This window comes from Capronia coronata (genome assembly GCF_000585585.1).
Source record: "Capronia coronata CBS 617.96 chromosome Unknown acBCG-supercont1.2, whole genome shotgun sequence".
Taxonomy (NCBI): domain Eukaryota; kingdom Fungi; phylum Ascomycota; class Eurotiomycetes; order Chaetothyriales; family Herpotrichiellaceae; genus Capronia; species Capronia coronata.
Genome location: NW_006912894.1, coordinates 739520 through 759880, shown reverse-complemented (window position 1 = coordinate 759880; position 20361 = coordinate 739520). Strand labels below are relative to the sequence as shown.

At 52.3% G+C, this 20361-nt stretch overlaps 7 protein-coding genes across 7 annotated transcripts; 1 reads left to right on the top strand and 6 right to left on the bottom strand.

The window, feature by feature from the left end:
- Positions 1-1141: 1141 nt before the first annotated feature.
- Positions 1142-2704, bottom strand: A1O1_01944 (uncharacterized protein; the record flags this gene model as incomplete). Its single annotated transcript, XM_007722856.1, has 2 exons — positions 1142-1671; positions 1909-2704. 2 exons carry the CDS (start codon positions 2702-2704, stop codon positions 1142-1144), a joined length of 1326 nt encoding a protein of 441 aa, XP_007721046.1.
- A 954-nt stretch (positions 2705-3658) lies between these two features.
- A1O1_01943 (uncharacterized protein) lies at positions 3659-8260 on the bottom strand (the record flags this gene model as incomplete). The annotated part of the gene is made up of 1 exon (XM_007722855.1): positions 3659-8260. The coding sequence occupies one exon, from the start codon at positions 8258-8260 to the stop codon at positions 3659-3661; it is 4602 nt and encodes a 1533-aa protein (XP_007721045.1).
- Positions 8261-8994: 734 nt separating this feature from the next.
- Positions 8995-10323, bottom strand: A1O1_01942 (uncharacterized protein; the record flags this gene model as incomplete). The annotated part of the gene is made up of 1 exon (XM_007722854.1): positions 8995-10323. The coding sequence occupies one exon, from the start codon at positions 10321-10323 to the stop codon at positions 8995-8997; it is 1329 nt and encodes a 442-aa protein (XP_007721044.1).
- Positions 10324-11338: 1015 nt separating this feature from the next.
- A1O1_01941 (uncharacterized protein) lies at positions 11339-11647 on the bottom strand (the record flags this gene model as incomplete). Its single annotated transcript, XM_007722853.1, has 1 exon — positions 11339-11647. A coding segment is annotated over one exon (309 nt), but the record flags the coding sequence as incomplete, so codon positions are not given.
- A 1130-nt stretch (positions 11648-12777) lies between these two features.
- On the top strand, positions 12778-16161 carry A1O1_01940 (fanconi anemia group M protein; the record flags this gene model as incomplete). The annotated part of the gene is made up of 1 exon (XM_007722852.1): positions 12778-16161. One exon carries the CDS (start codon positions 12778-12780, stop codon positions 16159-16161), a length of 3384 nt encoding a protein of 1127 aa, XP_007721042.1.
- A 1079-nt stretch (positions 16162-17240) lies between these two features.
- A1O1_01939 (uncharacterized protein) lies at positions 17241-18438 on the bottom strand (the record flags this gene model as incomplete). The annotated part of the gene is made up of 2 exons (XM_007722851.1): positions 17241-18352; positions 18423-18438. The coding sequence occupies 2 exons, from the start codon at positions 18436-18438 to the stop codon at positions 17241-17243; spliced, it is 1128 nt and encodes a 375-aa protein (XP_007721041.1).
- A 636-nt stretch (positions 18439-19074) lies between these two features.
- A1O1_01938 (uncharacterized protein) lies at positions 19075-19666 on the bottom strand (the record flags this gene model as incomplete). The annotated part of the gene is made up of 2 exons (XM_007722850.1): positions 19075-19571; positions 19627-19666. The coding sequence occupies 2 exons, from the start codon at positions 19664-19666 to the stop codon at positions 19075-19077; spliced, it is 537 nt and encodes a 178-aa protein (XP_007721040.1).
- Between the last annotated feature and the right edge of the window lie 695 nt (positions 19667-20361).

Here is a 20361-nt window from a genome sequence, read left to right as displayed (position 1 = left end):
ATATTTATGAGATACACTAGGCATTGCGGGCGTTAAGAGAGGGGAATTGAAGGGGTTGGATTGTAAACTCCTCCCGGGCACGAACGGAAATCAAGACTCAATAACGAAAATCAGGGGTTGGTACTGTGGTTCTATGGTACCGACTGACTCTCACTCTTTACAGTTGGGGGACCAAGTCAACTGCCTCCCACCTTCACGCAAAGTTGTTGTTATTGAATAGGGTTTGGATTGTATCCACGACTTGGAATTAACCGGTCTGATCCCTACCGACGGTGGCGGAATATGGCAAACTTGATTGTGTTGTTCGGAGGGTGCCCTTGATTGTAGTGAGTCAGAAGCGAGTGTACGATAGATTTGGGACGAATATCAGGTTATGCTATAAATACCATTATCCATCACATTCCATGTATTCGCGACCCTTGTCCCTGTCTGTTTCTCAGCCATCCCTGCCTTCAACGCCTCTCTACAAAAATGGGCCAAAACAGAAGGAAGTCACATAGACAAACAAGATGTGGTTGATGGGTAAATTACTGTATCAAGTGCATCTATGCCCCTGACATCGGGGGCGCGTCGCGAGTCATCTTTCTTGGTATTTATTATAGTCAGTAGTCTACATATCTTGGAAGCCGTACAAGAGTTGATGAGACCCCATCCATATGTCGCACTTATATGAGGATTAGAAGGCGAATTTCCAAACCGTAGATCTGGATATTTTAGACCCTAGATACGACGGCAACCGATATTTGTACTTTACTCGGTAGTCTTTGCAGGAAGGGAAGACTTTGCTGTTCGCGAGGCTGAGATATTCAGGGGTTGTGGTCTGAAGACTCACTCGATCGGCACCCTCTAAGGACCCCGTATTATCGACTTCATTTGCTTCATGGAGAGAATCGAATCCATTTGAGTCCCAAGGCACCCTACAATGAGAAAGGAAAACAGAGAAAGAGAAAAGCAGGCAAATACCATACTTGTTTGGCGTGTCTTTATTCCCTTAGACAACCGCCCACTACGTCTGTAGTGTCTATAGTGTCTATGTACTTTGTATACTCTATGACTCCAACTCCATCCTCAGCCGGAGTAGTCACGGCTTACTCTATGTCAGAAAACCCACACATATTGTGTATGTGTATATGTGCGTGTCCTACAGCGCGGCCTTGAGCTGCTGCTGGTGGTGCGGCCTACTAAGCCCTCGCTCCCCGAAAGCCAGCTTCGCAACCTCCCTCGCCACGCCCCATGACAGTTCATACCCCGACCCGCCCGCACCGTAAGCGTGGATGAGCTTCACAGGGCGCGAACCCGAGCTGGAACTCGAACTGGAACTGGAAGCAGAACCACTCTGCAACTCCTCGACACTCAACCTGAAGCCGCCGATGCGCGCCGGTCTGCGTCCCACGATATCACGGATGACATGGAACTCGCCTTTGGGTTTAGCTTTGCTTGATTTGCCGTCTTTGCTGTCCTCGAGGATCGCAGGATACATCGCTGCGGCTTTGGACAATAGCTCGCGCCTGGTTTCCATGGAGGCGGTGATAGACCAATCATGGGGGACTTTCGTTCCGCCGATGACTGTGCCGCCTTCCAGCGGGCGCGGGATGATGAACGTCCATGTTCCGTCGACGTTTTGTTGCGTGATGGTCCTGTCGCATGGATTGGAGACTAGACATGTTTGGCCTGTTGAGAGAGGAAGGGGAAAGACCGACGTTAGCGCAATTCAATCGACTCGAATCCAATGTATGTCTGACCAGGTGTCGTAATGTCAATATCACGTATGACTTTGGCCTAACTCTTTCTTTGAAAGATCCGTGGCAAAACAAGAGGTTGGGGGAAGAGTTTGATCAGGGCAGGACAACTCCGGGTCAAGGCAAGCCAGGGCAAGCAACTTTACTTCGCATTCGACTCTCTCTTTACCTTTGATTGGAAAAACATCCTTATCTCCAAACCCAACACCAGAACAATTCACCACGAGATCTGCCTGAGGCGCTATATTGGGCACCACTTCCGCCAGGCTCTGCAGTCGCACGCGCCGCGTCTTGCCGCCTCGCAGGATGAATCGGCGCAGCAGGAAGGCGCAGTAGACCGGTGGATTCAGGCTCCACGTGCGATACGTGCAGCCCCATTTGATGCCGGGTGGCAGCTTGGACGCCGTGAGCACGCGGAACCCGGGCGCGCTGCCGATCCCGTCGCGCAGTTGCGTGTACGACTCAGACGGGTGGGCGAGGTACTCGTAGCCGTCCATGAACAGGACCCCGGTTTCCGGGTGGCCGGCCGATTGGGCTTGCAGGACGTCGTACGTCGTCTGCATGTATTGCGCCAGTTGGCGGTCATGGGCCGTCAGCGCTGGCGAGACTCGGCCGTGCGCGCCGGCCCAGGGCGATGTGTAGTTGATGGATTCATCGCCTGGGAAGTGGGCGGCGATGATGGTGATGCTGCTGCTGTTGGGGCTTTGTTCTTGGAGTGTCAGGGCTGTGGTCAGACCGATGATGCCGGCGCTGGAATCAATGAGAGTATAGTTAGGTAGTTGGACATAAGGGTCGTGGAGAGGTTGGGTAGGCGTGGGTGTTTGGTAGGTAATGGGATATGGAGGATAGAGGATAGAGGATAGAGGATAGAGGATAGAGGATAAAGGGTAGAGGATAGAGGATAAAGGGTAGAGGATAGAGGGTGTTGTAAGTGACTTGCTTACCCGACAACAGCTATCTTGCATTCGTTAGCCATAGTGGGAGTTCGCCCTATGAAAGCGTCTGGCGATCAACGACTTGGTTCTATCGACTCTTTTCTTTTCTTTTGATGGGCACGAGGATCAAGTGAATGACTGAGTGACTGACTGAGGGCATTCCTGTAATATCGCTCCAAGATGTAACAGGGCGTGAGTGATCCATATCCCTCGACGAGACGCGTAAAGATGAAGTTGGATAAGACTAATGAGGATATCTTCCGCTATCGGGACTTGTCTATCTTCCTCCTCGTCAGAAAACAGCATTGATCGACTATTAATCGCCGTGGACTTCAAGCTGTCACTGCTGTACTGTAGGTACCTAAGGTAGTCGGAAGGGAAGAGTGTATCCAGGTAAGTAGCACATTGCCTCTGCAGTCCAATCTGACCCTTCAAGTTCGATGGGCGCTGCTCAATCTACCTCAGGTTTCCCCTTATTCGCCAGCCTCGCCTTCCTTCCACTGTACTACATACAGCCTCGTCACACACAACACCTATGGCGAATACGAGGATAGTGATAGTGATACCCGTCTGGCCAGTCGCTACAAGGTATGCACTGTAGCTACGTTACCGACAATAATTAGGTATATTAGGTATTTCAGTATCTATCTACATAGGTAACCTAGAAGCTTGAGGACTTGTAAACTTGAATACCTCGACGGAGACCACAGTGAGTCTACTAACTCTTATTCACGTCAATCTTCTCTTTCCGTCTGTGGTGTTGGTGGCGTTAGAGACGGCTTGATCCACCATCTTTGGAGATCTGAGAACTTCCATTTCCCTGTTGAAGACTTCTTGAACCTCCAGGTACTTCACGGTGTCCTTGAATCTCCATATACTTCCCCCTACCCTTAGCTGGACTCCTTCCGCAGCTGGCATAAGGAGGTTATTTCTCAGTCTCCAAGTAACTCAACTTCCGTTTCCTCGTAGTAGTATTCATTCCATTCATTCCTCTCCCATAAGCCAGTTCAGGAGATCGAGTTTGAACATATCAAGTCGTCGCTCGAGGCCTGGAACGAACCCCCAATATGCGGGGCCTACGGAGCGGGAGGAGCGACGTTGGGACTGATACTGATACTGATATTGAGAATGGCTGAAGTGGTCGTTGCGGTTCGAGTCTTTTGCGGGAGTATAGTGGTTATGGTGAGATTTGGTATTGTCCTGTCTGTGGTCGTGATAACTTTCAACCTGGTCTGGGTTTTGGGGCTGATTGAGGATCTTGGTCCAGAGCGTCTGGCTTGGATTCTGCTTCTGCTTTCGATTCTTCTTCTGCTTCTCTCGCTCTTTCTGCTGCATTTCGAGAAGGCTTTGATTTTGGTAGCTAAACAATGGCATTGAAGCGGCATCTTGCGGTGAAAGTGGCGTCAAGGAGACAAGTCTTGTCGTGGGTGGAGATACTGTCTTTGAAGTGTCGCCTGTACCTGTGTCTTGCTTTGATAATGCTTCCTTCGGGTCTGCCTTGGGCACAAGAGTGAAAACACTAGTCCGGGACCTCGATTCTGACGTGCGGGTGGAGTATCTGCGACTGAGGTCTGTGATGGACTTGATCACCCAGGAGTAGATACTCTGTATATTGTCCGAGACTTGCGCGTGATCACAGTGAGACTCAGACCCAGCTTCAGAGTCAGACCTAGACTCCAAGTCTGGCATTTCGTTGGGAATGACGCATGACGTGGAAGCGTGAAGAGGCGTAAGAGTGCAGAGTTCGTCGAGATGGTTTGCTGGGCTCGAATGAGCAGTGCCACCAGCAGACTTAGGATGTGTATGGTCATGCGCAAAGCGTGTCTTCTTGGGAACGGGTGTGCAGGGCTCGACCGGACGTGGTATCTCCGTTAACGTCAGCGTCAATGTTGATGCGTCCATCTCGGTTAATGCAGCCTCATGAGCTTGTGTCTGGTCGGAAGGATATGTACTCATCATCGAATCCTGTCTGTTCAGCGAGCTCTCCATCGTATGGCGCGGTATACGAGCAGTGGTAGGATTGGTGCTGGTACTGCTATAGAACGTCGCCATAGGTCCGTACTTGAGGACGAACAGGGCCATCGTCACGTATGCCACTAGGATGACGATGAACAGATGTCGACGTCTTCGGGTGCTTGGACTTTGGCTCGAGGGCGTGACTGTGGATGTGGATGTAGGTGTGGGTGTGGGTGTTGTGGATGTGATTCTTGAAAGACGGCCAAATGACGAGCTGATCTTATATTGTTGAGCCCACTGCTTCCATTTTGCTCCAAGTGGTGATGGCCATGTCGAGTATGACTTTCCTTCTCTCGCTGTCTTTGATTGAGAAGAAATATTTTGACCTTGGCTGAATGGTCCTGAAGATGAGTTCTCTCTGTGCATTGTCCTCGGCCCTAATCTTGAAGTTGAGTCTGCCGTCTCTGTTCGGTCGCTGCGCTGAGGTGAAGTCGGGACTGGTGTCTTGTAGTCATCTTCTGTTTCAAGCTCACTTTCACTTCCAATCTCGGGCTCACTCTCGCTCTCCCTTCCACTTCCACTTCCACTTCCACTTCCACGGGCAGGGGAGTGACTCCGGTTGAGAGGGGAATCCGAATTGCGGCCAATGGAGGCGATGGCACTGGCTAACGATGCCATCGTCGAGACAATCGGGGTCATCACAACCTCTAGTGTTCCGCTGGAGAGACTGGGACTCATGCGAGGATCGACAGGAAGTCGTCGAAGAGCGCTTACACCTTTGGAGATGAACCCTGGTGTTGTCCCATAGTTCTCTGCAAGGATTATGGTACCACCACACACATCATCAATTGGCTCCATGACCGGATGGCGTTGCGCAGCGAAATCATCATCAGAGGAGACATCCCTTGGTCGGCCATCAGTATGATGTACTTGAAATGCCTCACCCGGCCTTGGGGACAGCGTCGGACTTAAAGATATGCTTCTCAAAGTCCCCGCTCCCTCGTCGTCCGGAAAACAGCAAGCGTGCCCACTGCCACCATTGTCTGAATAGTCCGATCCAACGATGGTTGTACCAGGAGAAACGTCTTCCGAAGATTCGGCATTGATTTCTGGAGTTCTCAGTCCTGCAAATGGCTGCGGCGGCGAAGGAGTTGACATAACGTTCGCTTGGAGCCGCTCTTCGAAGGGGGTCGATAGTTGAAGATGAGGTGGTTGGTAGGACGCATTCAGAGGCGACATGGGCGCACGTCTCCGCAGACCGGGAGTTTGAGGATACCCAATGGCACTGCTAGTGGCTGCGGTATCGTCGACCTTCACTAGCCGCGGAGAGAGCGATGTCGTTCGAGATATTGGTGCTTCATCAGCTGAGCCCAAGAGCCGAACGGGAGTTCGGAGAGGCGAAACTTTGGTCGGGATGCTACTCTGAAGAGCTTGGGGTATGGTTTTGATGGGAGCCAGATTCCTGGCTGCTACTCGTGGTCTCTCGCTCATGCTGGTCCGGCGCGATCCATTTAATAGTCGCATGTTGCTGGTGGAAGAAGATGTGGTGTTGTTGTCCGCCTTTAGATATCGAGGATTGCTTAACGACGAGCTGGATCTTCTTTGGATCGCCGTTTCTGGATTGCTTGTTCTCGGGGGTGGCAGCAGCTCTTCAGAGGAAACCAGGTCCTGGCTGACGCTGTTAGATCCTGGCGATGGTGCAGGCGTGTTTCTTCCGCTTGAGGCTATCTGGAGTGACTGAGCATGACTCTCTTCGCTGACGTCTGACAGATCACCGGCCGTTGCAGGCGTTCGAATGCTTTCAATCTCCGCGTCTGGTTCCTCATCCTTGTTGTTCGAGCCAGGAATATTCATAGAAGTCAGCGATATAGGAGAGAGGGTTTCCAATCGTGACTGACTCTCCAAGTCAGCCGCATCGTCACTGCCGCCGTCACCTCCTTCCGCCGGTTCTGCAGACCGGCCTGGAGGGCTTTGTCTGTTCACGGCAGGTTCAACCTCGTCTCGAGAGCCAGTCTGCCCCGGCGAACGCTGCGACCCGTTGTCCTCCCTGACTGCTCCGGCCGAACTGATGCCCTCTTCCTCTTGTCCTTGGCCTGCAGCGGTCCGAATTCTCAAGGGTGCCGGACGGCTAGGACTATCCAATGAGCGTGGTAGAGAGAGTCGATTGGAAGGCGATCCCGAAAATACCAGACCTGAAATATTGATTTGTTTCTGAAGGTCCGCAAGATCAAGCGACATGCGAGAGGGACGAGGAGAAGCATTTTCTCCATTACCTTCCGTCACCCAGTACGGCAGCTGAGGACTGGACGCTGCTGACTCAACCTGGGCCTGGCTCGAGGCTGGCACACTGTTGTCCAAAGCAGCAGGCTGAAGCGGTCGAGCTGGTGACGGGACTGGGTGTCGAGGAGATTGAGGTAACGAGAACCGCATGTTGGACAGCATTGGTCCTGTGGAAGCCCTATTTCTCGGAGGAAGATGTCTGACTGTGGCACTCCTGGGCGTATTGGCTAGGCTTTTGATAGACGGAGGGACAGTCCCCATGGGCGAACTGTTGATATAGTCTTCCAAGGTTTGGTATTGAGTCGCCGACGATGTTGAAAGATGTCGGAATGGTTGTTTCTTGGGTAGGAGGTCCATTAACCAGTTATCACAGAATTGAAGTTGATCTCGGTCCTTTCGAAGCTGTTCTGTGCGTGCCTTGTCAAGCCAACGGCGACAGCCCTCGAGGTCCTTGCGTAGGCCCTCGTATTGCTTCTTGGAGGCTTGAAGCTGACTCTTTAGTCGCATATTTTCTGTCTTAGACTCTTCCAGCATCTTTAGAAGATTCGCCATCTCTTCGTCCTTGGAATGGTACTTGTCCAGCGCTTCTTGCTCTGTTTTTCGTGCGGCCGCCGCCTCTTGCAGACACACATTGTTTGACCGCTCGAAATCCGCATTGCGACGTTTGAGCGCCTCGAGATTCTGTTTGATATCAAGGTAGGAGTCGTACAAGAAGTTAGCGGTACCCGCGATGAGGACAACTTCCTGTTTTGTCTGAGCCACAATATCTTCGACTTGGGAGAGCTTTTCCGGATATTTCTCCAACTGCTCTCTTTGCGTTTCGTATTCACGTTCAAGGATGTCCATTTTGTTCCCAAGCTCTTTCTGCTCCTTCTGCAAATATTCTTTCTGAGCAAGCAGCGGTCCATATTTGGCCCGCATTTCCTCATCCGGGATGTGCTTCTCGGCTAGTTTGTCTGTTTCTGCATTGCCCTGCTGCAGTACTGGAGGGACTTCTGGCATGGACGTTGCTGATGCCGAGGGCTCATATGGTATGGGTCCCGGCGCCTCCTCGGTGTTCTCGACAAGCTGGTCTGGTTCTCGCTTCGTGTCTGCGGCGGCCTTGAGTAAGGGAGATGCCTGCGCGATGATAGAGTTGTAGATACGTCCGCTACCGCTTCCGTTCGAGGTAGGTGGACTTCTTCGTGGCGGGCTGAACTCTGCACGTCTGCCGCTTGCTCGTGGACGCTCCAGCTTACGTTGGGGCGACGTCAATAGCCCGAGACCGCTGCCTTCTCTGGACACACTGGCCACTTGTTGTCCTGTTGGGATTTCCGTGTCCGCGTCTGGGGTTTTCGGGGTAGACTCCATTTTGACAACCTGTAGCCGATCTGAAAGTTGAATGGGAAAGTCGCGACCCTCCACCAATATCCGTGCAGTGGTGGTTATGACAACCTGAACACTTTGTTAACCTTTGGCTATAAATGAACCTCGGGTGTAGCTCTGCTCTTGTCTCGTGGAAAGCGTTGTCGAATGCATCGTACGAGGTGATGGAGGGGCATTGTGGTCGACTCAGGTGAAATGGTATCTAGTGTGGTGGCAGTGACAGACAAGTGCAGACACAAAGAACCATTTGCGATCAGATAGACAATTGAAAGACCAATGAGCTCGACTCTGAGACAACCGCATTCGGAAACTTTGTCGCCTCGAAAAGACCGCATGTGAACAAAGAGCGACACGGACCAGGCTCGCATTCCACACACTGTAGCAACCCGCCATGAAGACTCTTGTCGCAGATGTTGACTTGGAGGTGTCTAACATGAGCCCTTCCCAGTGTTTCAGACGACTCACCTTGTTTCTGGGGAGCTCGCATTGGTCAAACAGTGCCAGTCTGGTGCACGACCCGTGTCCCATGTTCTGCTGCTGATCTATTTTCGGTCAGCAAGTCATCACTCCATGCAAGGGATGCGACCAGAATCGAGAATTGACAACTCCAAGACTCCGGAGCGAAAAGTGTACATTGAACAGTGGTATCCTAAGCCCGAACCCGACCGCTATGCCATCTCGAGCGAAACGTGAAATCAACCCATCTTTCAAGCAGACATCTAATCCGCATCTCCGCCGAGCGGCGGCCCTGTGATCCCTTTCCGGAGGATATTGTCGACGTCGACCTGAACGGGTGGCCGCTTGCGACTGTCCTTGCACCCGACCTGGACAACCTTCTGCTTTCCAGCGTCATCCACGACTAGTGCGGTGAGTTTGCCTCCGCTCACACAACCAGTGTCAAGTCCCTTTGAGAATTTCTGCAGTCGCAGACCCTTTTTGGCGTCATGGCCATAGATGACGGTGATCTGCCCTTCACCTGGCCTCGATTTGCCTCGATTTTTCAACTGGGCCAGCCGTTGCTGCGCTGGGATCAACTGTTGGTATTTATTCCACAGCTTGTACCACGGCACACTTCCTTCGCGCTCGTGCTCCTTCGAGGGTAAATGAGTGGAGAGGTCAAGAACGCGCATGTTCATGACCGAAGATGGGTCTTGATTCTCCAGAGCAAGACCCGGGACAAGGCCGGCGTGTACGACCACCACCTCACCGGTAAAAGCTTTCAACTGTCCTACTCGAAGCATGACAGGACACGACTTGAGCCAGGCAAGTTGCTCGGCATTGAGCAATTGCGCCAGCTTTCGTTCCTCGTCGTCGGCTTTCACGGTTCCCTCTGAGTCGTGGCCCGAGTTCTTCTTCGACTCTAATGAATTTGACTTTATTGCGTCCGCGACCAGGAGAAGTCGGTCTTCGTGGTTCCCGCGCACGCAAGAAGCCTTATAGCCGCGCAGGAGATCCACCACTCCAGGCGTGTCTGGCCCTTTGTTGACAATATCTCCCGTGGCCACCAGGTGATCTGTTTTGGGGTCAAACTTGACTTTCTTCAGCAGGCGCTCCAGTTCCTCGCGACAGCCGTGAACATCTCCGACAAACACCAGTCTCTTCTTGGTCGAGGATTCTCCTTTTTCATTCAATGACCCGGGCACCAGACTGCGATCGAGAGTCTGCATATAGACCATGTCGGAGAATTGCGGGCGGACATTGGCTCCAAACAGACCATCGCCGGCCGATTCGGCGTGTTTGTTGAGTGACGACCATGCTGCTCGCTCCTCCTTCAGGAACGGTGCCATGACTTTGATCCATAACACGGTCGAAGTGAGTGTGAGGACCACCAATAACAGAGCCAGTCTTCGAAATTTCGGCGCCCGTATTACCGCAAGAGCTCTGTCCACAAAAATCTCGAGCCGGTCCACGAATCTGTCCTCGTCAAATCTCGACCCGAACGGAGGGTCATAAGCCGCGCCATTCCGCCATTCATTGGTACAATATTCGATCAGAGGTTTGCGAAGCCGTTGGCTAGACCTGAACGATGGCAAGTGTATGTCCGGCATCTTGTCCTATAAGCCCTGTCTGTACAGGCCTGTCTCTTGTCCGAACTCAGTCCCTGCACTCCAATGCATGGATCGCGTCGACTTCAAAGGCTCCACTCGGAGGTTTGTGGTCTCTACAGACGCGCTCGAGGTTCGGAAGACTCTGATGTCGGAGACTTTGGTTCACAATAGGCAGGCTCGCGGGGAGGATCGGTACAGACGCGGTGGAAGTTGCTTTACCCCTGGATGCTGTCTCATCGGCTCGTGGTGTGTGTTCTAAGGTAACATGAAAACCATCCCGGAGCTTCCGCCCGGGGAGCAATGGAAATGGGGTCTAGGACAGAATCGGTGTTCAGGAGATATACAGAGACATACAGAGACGACAAAAGAGGATGGAACAAAAGGAGGCTCGCACTAACTGTGAATAAGACAAAGATAGGGAACTCTTGGTATAGTAATGCACGACTGTCAGCCGCGGCAATGATCTTTTCTATACATTTATCTACTATCACTGGTGCTATACCCTATTTATGCGCGTTGGAAGGGTCCAAGCGGGATCTGCAAAGCCGCAACTCAGATGGGAAACGTCAACGCCAAGGGGGGAAACGGGTGGCGTGCTGTGCAGTCTGCAGTGGTGGCTTGGGAGGCCTAGGGTTACCTAGGGCGCCTAAGGAGCCTCATCAGGCATACCTGGTCCCTGTAGTTTCTTCCTTCCTCAGACCTTGATCCTTGATCTTGATTGTGACCAGGGTGTGGATGGTGCCAGCATCGACAACTACTACTACCACTTGGTCCCTGGGTACCTTTATACCTGTGCTACATTTTCTGGCTACGCTTGGCCCCGATCATGGTGAGAATATTCATGTTGCCGCAATCACAGAGAGATGTTATTATGTGAGCCCCTCGCAGGCATCCTCCTGACAGCAGAACACAGCTCGAGAAGTGACCTTGATGCAGTCTTGCTTATCCTTCTGAAATGGCTACAAGCTTTCCTTGCATCCATTGACTCCATGCTGCGATCAGATCGTCCTCGATCCTACAAAGCTAGGCCTGCAATGACCAGACCAAAAACTGCGAGTCCGATCTTGCCTACGTGAAGCCTGTCGGCCCCTGCCCCCAAGGTCGAAGCTACAGAGTCACTGCTGGCTGTCGCACCGGAGCCAATAGTGCTGGTAGAATAAGAAGTACGGGCTAACACAAGAAGCCGGGCAATCGGCGTACTGTTCGGTCTCAGATTTTGGGTACCAGTACCTTGTGGACACTGCTCTACACAAGCCGTCGTTGCCTTTGGCTGGGTTTGACTAGGACATGGCACATTGACGCAAGCAGCTTGACAACAGGCATCATCAGAACCGCGTATATCACAGAATACACTCACACTGCTGCAGATATTTCGCTTTCGCGCGCAGCGTCGGCGAGGCAGACGTGACACTGGTGCTGCTGGGTAAACACAACGAACGCTCTGCAAATCTTCATTCGGGGCCTTCCTGAAGGCGACGACTGAATAGATCAAAGTCCTCACAATTTCCTATAAACAAGGACTCGGTGTTTTGGATGGTTCGCAGGAAGTGGTCCCTTTGGTCAGCGTCCTTGGTCAGTTCCTAGAGGCTTCCATATGCAACGCAGCATCGCTAACAGAAATAGCAGGAATAGAGGCTCATAAGCTCCGCTCGTCGTCCAGTTTCTTGATTGCGATCCTCAGGACAACACCGCGACTGATGCTCATTCGCCCGCCGCCAATGCAGCGAGACCTCAGAGGAACCCTTTGAATGGCTCACGCGTGGGCTGCCCCAGTTCAGTGTGTGGTGTTCGCATATATCTCAAGCCAGCCGCTGTTATCTTTCCCAAATCACTGTGTCCTCTTTGTTTAGTCAACGTTGTGCTGAGTATCGAGGTAGGCATTCCTTCAATGTCGCTCGCATTTGGGCTCTATTGAAAACTTCGTACGACATAGCGGCGATACTAGAATAGCTCATCTAGTCATGGTTATCGTCTCATCGGCAAGGCCGTTTAGATGATTCCGACGTTTGACATGGAAAGGAAGACAACATTGTAGTCTTCCATTTCGCATCAGTCGCAGTGAGGGGTGCGTTATGCAGGAGCCTCGCAGTCTGCGCGGAGCCTTCTCCAGATGGGCTGCTATAAAACCGTGACACTGAGGTGTTATATTGAACCGTCATCGAGAAGAGGATCCTGGTGGGACGGCACAACCCCAGGAAACCCCAGGAAAAGTGCCAGATGAATTTGAGAGCGATGACTTGATTGTGGAGGAGTGGGTAGAAAGAAGCGTAGATTGAACGCGTTTGCAGCCTGACTGAAATAAATCGGTCTGGTCACATGGTGTCGCGTGCGTCGCGTCCGACGCGTCTTAGTACGTCACGGAAGCGCGTTCCTGCGCTGCTTCCGACGCCTAGAAATTGTCCGCTAGCAAATGAACTTCAACGGCAACAACCGCCACATATTGTAGGCATCAATATGGATTTCATCGACAACGAAGCCGAAGGCAGCTCCTCGGATGATGTTCTGGTCCCAAGCTCTCAGACTGACGACAATCCGCGATCTCGAAAACGTCGGCGCGTTAAGGACCGCCCCCATGACTTGTCAGAGGATGAAGAGTATGATCTTCCTTCCGGTGAGACAGCGGAGGAAATCAACAACGACGAGGAGAATCAGCAGAACCAAAAGTCGAAATACGAAGACCGGATCTACGTACCTGTCTGCGGTGATCGCCAACCAGATACCTTCGTCACACAATTAACTCAGCAGTGGTCGAGTCCTTCGAGAATCAGAGGCGCACGATGGATGAAACCCCGTCAAGGTTTTCCTGCTCCATCGACCACACAGAATCCTGATTCTTGCATGAGAACCTCGAACCAATCACCAGTGGTGTTCCCCCAAGATGACGAGTTTGGTATGGATGACGACGACGACATTGCTTTACTTGAGGCGCTCGAGGCCGCCACCAACGCTCCAGAGGCTGGTCAAGGAAATGCAGGCACGCGTGAGGATTTCCAGTCCAATGGAGGCCCCCCTTCCCGTTCTTCGCTTCAAAGAGCGTCATCTTTCCGCCAGACCACTTTATATGGGATTCACACTAGTACCCAACAGGAGCCTCGAAGGACGCAGTTTCAAAGAACACAGACTCAAAGCAGAGCCCACAACTGGCCACTGGCAAACAAGGACGAGCCTCCTACGCATCACAAGATCAATCGAGACGCGATGAAAACCTGGGTGTATCCGACAAACTTGGGCAGAATCAGAGATTATCAGTTCAATATTGCTCACCGAGGCCTCTTCCACAATCTCCTCGTTGCCCTGCCCACTGGTCTGGGGAAAACATTTATAGCCGCCACCATCATGCTGAACTGGTATAGATGGACAGAGAGTGCGCAGATGGTCTTTGTGGCTCCTACCAAGCCGCTCGTGTCCCAGCAAATCGACGCATGTTTCCACATAGCCGGAATCCCACGATCGCAAACCACGATGCTTACAGGAGATGTCCCACCCGCAATCCGGGCCGAAGAATGGCAAGAAAAGCGTGTCTTTTTCATGACCCCCCAGACTCTAATCAATGACTTGAAGAACGGCATGTGCGATCCGAAAAAAATTGTCCTCATCGTAGTGGATGAAGCACACAAAGCGACGGGAAACTACGCGTATGTCGAAGTGGTCAAATTCTTGAGGCGCTTCAATCCCAGTTTCCGCGTTCTCGCATTGACTGCTACTCCCGGAGCTACAGTCGAAGCGGTCCAGAAAGTCGTTGACGGTCTTGGGATCGCTAGAGTCGAAATCAGGACAGAGGATTCTCTCGACATTCGTGAGTTCGTCCACTCTCGCGAGACCGAAATCGAGTTGTTCGAGAACAGCGATGAAATGTCGATGGCGCTGGAGCTCTTTTCTGCCGCGGTTCAGCCTCTGGTGAATATTGTGGCTTCGCAGAACGCCTATTGGGGCAAAGATCCCCAGAGGATCACCCTGTACGGGCTGAAGATGGCAATGGACAAATGGAGGGTTTCGGAACCCGGTAGACGTGCCGATCCCAAGCTCAAAGGTAAGGTCCAGGCAGTTTTCGCCGTGCTGATGAGCCTGGCGCATAACCTGGAACTCTTGAAATACCATGGCATTGCACCCTTCTATCACAAAATGAAAGTGTTCGCCGACGAGGCTTCCGGTGGAGGAAAATACGCAAAAATGGTGGCGAACGACGAGAATTTCCTGAAAATGATGAACAGAATCAGGACCTGGATCAACAATCCCGAGTTTGTCGGGCATCCAAAACTGTCCTATCTGAAAACAGTCGTGTTGAACCATTTCCTGGATGCTGGAGAAGGACGGGGCAATACTAACCAGCCTTCGAGCACTCGTATCATGGTCTTTGCACATTATCGCGACAGTGCAGAAGAAATCGTGAGAGTGCTCAATAGACATGGTCCTATAATCAGGGCCCATGTCTTTGTCGGCCAATCTGGCACGAAAGGATCGGAAGGGATGGACCAGAAGACCCAATTGGACACCATCAAGAAGTTCAAAGCAGGAACATACAATACTATTGTCGCCACTTCTATTGGCGAGGAAGGTCTTGACATAGGTGAGGTTGACATGATTGTCTGTTATGACTGCTCCAAGTCTCCCATTCGCATGTTGCAGCGAATGGGTCGTACAGGCCGGAAGAGGGCTGGCAAGATCACGCTGCTGCTGATGCGCGGCAAAGAGGAAGCAGATTACCACCAAGCGAAGGACAACTACAAGAAGATGCAGGAAAAGATTGAAAGCGGTGATGGCTTTAAGTTCCATGAAGACGAGTCACCCAGGATCGTGCCAAAGGAGATCAGCCCAGTCGTCGACAAGCGTGTGGTGGAGATCCCGATCGAGAACACGCAGGACTTGCCTTTGGAGCCGAACCGACGCAGAGCAAGAAATCTGAAGAAACCCGCGAAGAAGTTTCATATGCCTGATGGAGTCGACACGGGTTTCAGCTTCTTGGGTAATGGCAAGAAGGCAAGAGAAAAGAAGAAGGGTTCGAAAAGGAAGACTGTTGTAGAGGTCGCCTCGTTACCACCCCTCGAAGAAGTCGTCTTGACCGCAGAAGAGGAAGACCAGCTGGACCAACGATATGTTCGACTCGCCGGACTACAAGACGAGTTCATCAAGTATGTGAATTTTGGTGCGTTTCCCGAACAGCAACGCCGCTTGGGAAAGTCAGTTGCAGTCAAGCACTCCAGAGCCACCAAATCTCTAGTGAAAGCTTTCAAGGCCATGCACGAACCTGGTAAGGAGTGGGAGCGCCCCTGGGAATATGATGAAGTGGAGGACTTAGCGGGACCGCAGTCGAGTCTGGAGGTGGATGGTCCCGATAATGCGTCCAAGAAAACGGCAAGGACCTCGCGTCCGTCGGCTCGTGGACAAAGCTCCGCTCACAAGCCTCGTGGCCCAGCATACAAAGCTTCGACTGGCAAGAGACCACCGGCACCTGTGCGGTTACCAACCCAGAAATCTCGACTAGCAGCCAACATACGCTCTTCCAGCACAGGCGGAGCACCACTCATCAGCAGTCAATACGATGGCAACGATAGTTTCATCGATGACGAAAGTGACAGAGGCCCTGTCCAGGACGAGGTAACCTCGAGCGAGGATGATATTTCCCCATTCTTGCCAGATCCGTTTCCTGTGCCAGAGAACAGAGTCTGCCTATCTCAGCAAAGCCTCGATCACGACGGACTAGACTTCCCGGACCTGGAAGCAATTCTGGGCCAGCCCACCAAACCAGCCATATCAAAAACGCCGAACATCCGCGTGTCTGTTGCGCCCAGGGGGAACCGAGCACGACGAGTCCTGGACAGTGATGAGGACGATGATTAGTGACGGGTGAGACTCCGACCTCTGGGTCGTACTAGGGTCAGCTCCGAACATTCAACATTCTTCATGCAAGTTTTGACTTTGCTGGAAGTCCGTCATCTGGGCATGATTAGTGGCACCCACGTGGATGTAAACCCATACTGTGCTCACGGGCTGCGATGGACAGAGCAACGAACATGTCTCTAGCTACTGACCACGTCGTGCCCTTGGATAAGGCACCGTTGGGAAGTTGCTCTTTCATCACGATCACACCAAAGACAACAGGGAGACGATGGCATTTTTGCCACAATTACCACCACCAGTATGGCTATTGCGAAGGGAAAATAACGATACATTCTCTAATGCTTCCAGCCCTTTAGACAATCCCTCGCCCAACAAGAATACCTGATTGCCAAAGCCAGTGGAACCAGGAGAACATGCTGGTCCATCGCCCGAAGAGGGACCGGAACACCTATTCATTCTTGCACCACAAGAGAGGGACCACATGGGAAATGTTGCCATGACACGCATGGAATTGAGATGGCTTGTAAATTCCGAAAAAGCATCTTGCTCGTCGAGCCTTCGACGGTCCACCTCACAGAATCGGCCTCGGACGGCGGCATGGAATAGATTGTTCCTCCTGTCTCAGGGATTCCAAACTCTCCCTCGAGGACTTGGTGCAGAGTACACCGAATTCTGAAGGGGCTAGACAAACGTCTAGCGCGCGAGGGCGGCAACAAGATAGCTAGACCTTGCTGTGTGCACAGTGATCGCCTTGTCCTTGACAATGCAGAAGAGGCAGGACTGGCTGTAGATGGACCAACAGATGGGCACCGCTCACTGCATGTTGAGACAGGTACATAGCCCAGCCATGGCTGACCTGAGACCGCACGAGCACGAACGAAGCTGTCGAAGGCAAGCTCAACTAGAAAGTAACAAGCCAATGCATCGACTGGACACCAAGCACCGAAGTTCAGAGTATTCTGTTGTCATAATAGTCCTTTCACAGGACCCCTTTCATTGAGTTCTGTCGTCATTTCCCACAAAGATCGCCTTTCCCATATATAAGGAACCCTAGTTGTGTCAAGTTCCATCCTCCCTAGTCAAGGGCCCTTCCATATGCGCGGTATAGGAATGACTCGTATTGACTGTCTCAGCCACCTGTCGACATCTGCGAGAGATCGAGAAACCTCTTTCCAGCGCCGTCGGGCCCAATGTTCGACCCGGCGATCCTTGTCACCCTTCCACCTCGCCCACAGGATAAACATCAACACCAGTCCGGCATCCATGAGAAGCTGCCTGACGAAGATCCAGGCCAACCATTTCATCCACGCGGACATCCGATAGAGCAGTCTCCTTCGTCTGGACGTCAGGGACGGAGAGAGTGACGACGGAGACAGCAGATAGTGAGCTGATAACTGCTCGCGCAACGCGGCGACCTCGGTGGAGAGATGTCGTAGATGTGATTCAACTTGATGCCTCCATTCGGCTTCGATAGCTGGTGGCTGCGTCGTCGGAAGGGGGTTGATGACGGCGCCGGTCTCGGGATCCACCTCTTCTCCCTCCACAATGCTGTCGCTGTCTCGTTGCGAAACAGGCGATAGTACTCGTAGCCGATTCGGATCGGAATTCAATCTGCTCAAGAGGCCACTGCTTCCCGCTACCATACCGATACCAGCTCCAGCACCAGTCCCAGCACCAGTACCTGGCGGGATACTGATCTGTGGTGTCTGTTTCAGACCGGCCCGCTCCAGTCGCCTCGTGGGCGGATCTGCATCTTCGTCCTCCGAACTGCCACTCTGGCTTTTGATCTGGTTCCACACGAATTCCAGCTCCGCCACCAATTCTCGAGCCTCCTGTGTCCCGCTCGCATATTGTTTCATGGTCTCGATCAGCGTGCTGATATACCGCCTCTTGGCTTCGGTGCGGGACATGCCCGCACAGCTGTGCCATGCATCCCACTTCTCAATCTCGGCTTCGGCCTCGCGTATTCGCAGGTCCCGCGAAGCGTAGCGGTGGACGTTATTTGATTTGGAGTTATTGGGATCCGGGGAGACGGAAGGGAGCGTCGGTCGCGGTAGGATCGATTCGACGTCTCCCTCCATGGATTGTTTGTAGAGGCCATACAGGCGGAGACGGGCAGAAGGGGGTGGTCGTGAAGATCCCGTGCGAGGTAATCGTCGGACGGTGGCCAGGGCGTGGACGAAGACGCGATCTATGTTTGGAGGGGTTCATGATTAGAATGAAACGGCAGGCGTGCAATGGACTCCAGGTTATGAGCATACCGACGGAGTCAGACATGGCGTGCCGCCGCGCCACAGACCGGTAACTTTGGCTCTTCAGACAACTTCCACGATTCCTTCTCAAATTGTGCGATCAAGGTGCGAGCGGATGTTGTCATGGAAGGACGGGGGGCTTGTGTCGTAGTGGTGATGCTGATGATGATGCGGAGATTCGGGTATTGCACTCGCTTCAAAGAGGGATGTTGATGGAGGGCGGTGAAAGCGGGATAATCACTATGCCATGGCCACTGAATGGGAGGAGAAACTAAAGGTTTCTGTAAGGCAGGAGTCCATATATGTTGGCAGGGTAGAGGACCGAGGTCGTTCAATCCCTTACCTGAGGGTGCGGTGGTGGATGGTATATGGTTTGGTGATCGTTCCACTATGCAGCATACAAGAGTCCGGCGTATTATTGACACGTTGATGCACTTCGAGTTTGTCTCTTCGGTCTCGACTGCGCGAGTGAATGGGCCTCGGCCCTGGTACTAGGGTGGTGCAGACACGTGATCTACGGTGGAGCAGAGAGTGATATATTGCAACGAAGTGCTGCATGCGCCTGTCAATTGTGAATATCCACTGTACCAGGTATTCAACACCTACTGCAATGCTAGTATGTACCTACCTATGTGCAACAGATTCCGTTCAAGCCGCTTCCTCATTCCCCATCCTTAGACGTCCGCACCCCGACGCCACCGGTTGTCTCTGAATTCCCACTGATGTCGGTGCTTGTCTTTGCAATACCTTTGGATGACGCAGGATCGTGATGTGTATCTTGCCTGGATCTATCCGACTTTGGTGCTTCTCCCTGCGCCGCATATTTGCTCAGATCGCCGTACTTTATCTCCTTCAATGCGCTTTCGTGGGAGGCGTGCAGATGAACTCGTGGCACCGCTGATTGCGACAGTTTCCCCGTTTGTGCTGCTTCCATAGCTTCCTTCCACCGGGTTGCACAGAGACACCACTTCATCCCATCTTTGACTCCGGACTTTTTCAGATTGTTTCCTTTCGAGTCTGTGAAATCGAGGAACTCCTTGTTGACAGTGGCCGCCACGGAATGATTGCCCTTGTCTTCTGGGCCCGTCCTGCAGTATCCGTCCCGATAGAAGCCTGTCGGAGGATCTGTAGATAGTATGCCCAGTTGACCGCCCGCAACTGGGAATTGTCAGAGTCATCTCGAGAAAGAGGATGCCAAAGGACGAGCACCCACCGTTCTTGTTCTGCATCAACTTTTTCGCGTTGCTACTCATTTTGGCTGGTTCGCTTCGTCTGGTCCCGAACAATGCTTCCTTGATCGAGACGAAGAGTATTCCTGCAATTTTGGTAGACTGGTCTGCAAGCTGGGAACGTGGATGAAGAAATTTCTACTGTATCTCACCGAGCAGCTCAGGAACAGCCGCAGCAGCACGCTTTACAAGGATCTTGGGTCCAAACACGGGGTGGCCGAATCATGACGTCCCTGATCCCGTTACATCACCACCAGTTGTGTCCTGGCGATAACTTGATCTCCACATAGCCGATTGGAAGGTGTGATGATGCCGACCAAGAAGGCTGTTGATGCGGTGATTGAGGAGAACAAGGACCCTGCTGACTGCTTGTGGCGTGGAGAAGAGATCATGTCTGACGCCTTGAAGCCGCTCTAGGTTGAAGCAATAGATGAAGATGAGATACAGGGGAGATAAGATAAGATAGTACAGGATGCTACTCCGTGTACAGCAACAAACCTGCGCCATTCAAGATGACCGTGGACACTCACTCCTTTACACATCGTCCACGAAATGATATCCTCCTCCTCGACATAAGTTAGTCAAATCGAAAGACCACTGCTGCGAAGGGTTTGATGCGATCACCTGCTGTAGTGCACCGTTCATTGTTTTAAATGAGCTGAGGGTTCGTCCCACATCCTACCAGACACGCAGCTCGAGTTCCTGCTCAGCGAGCGCCC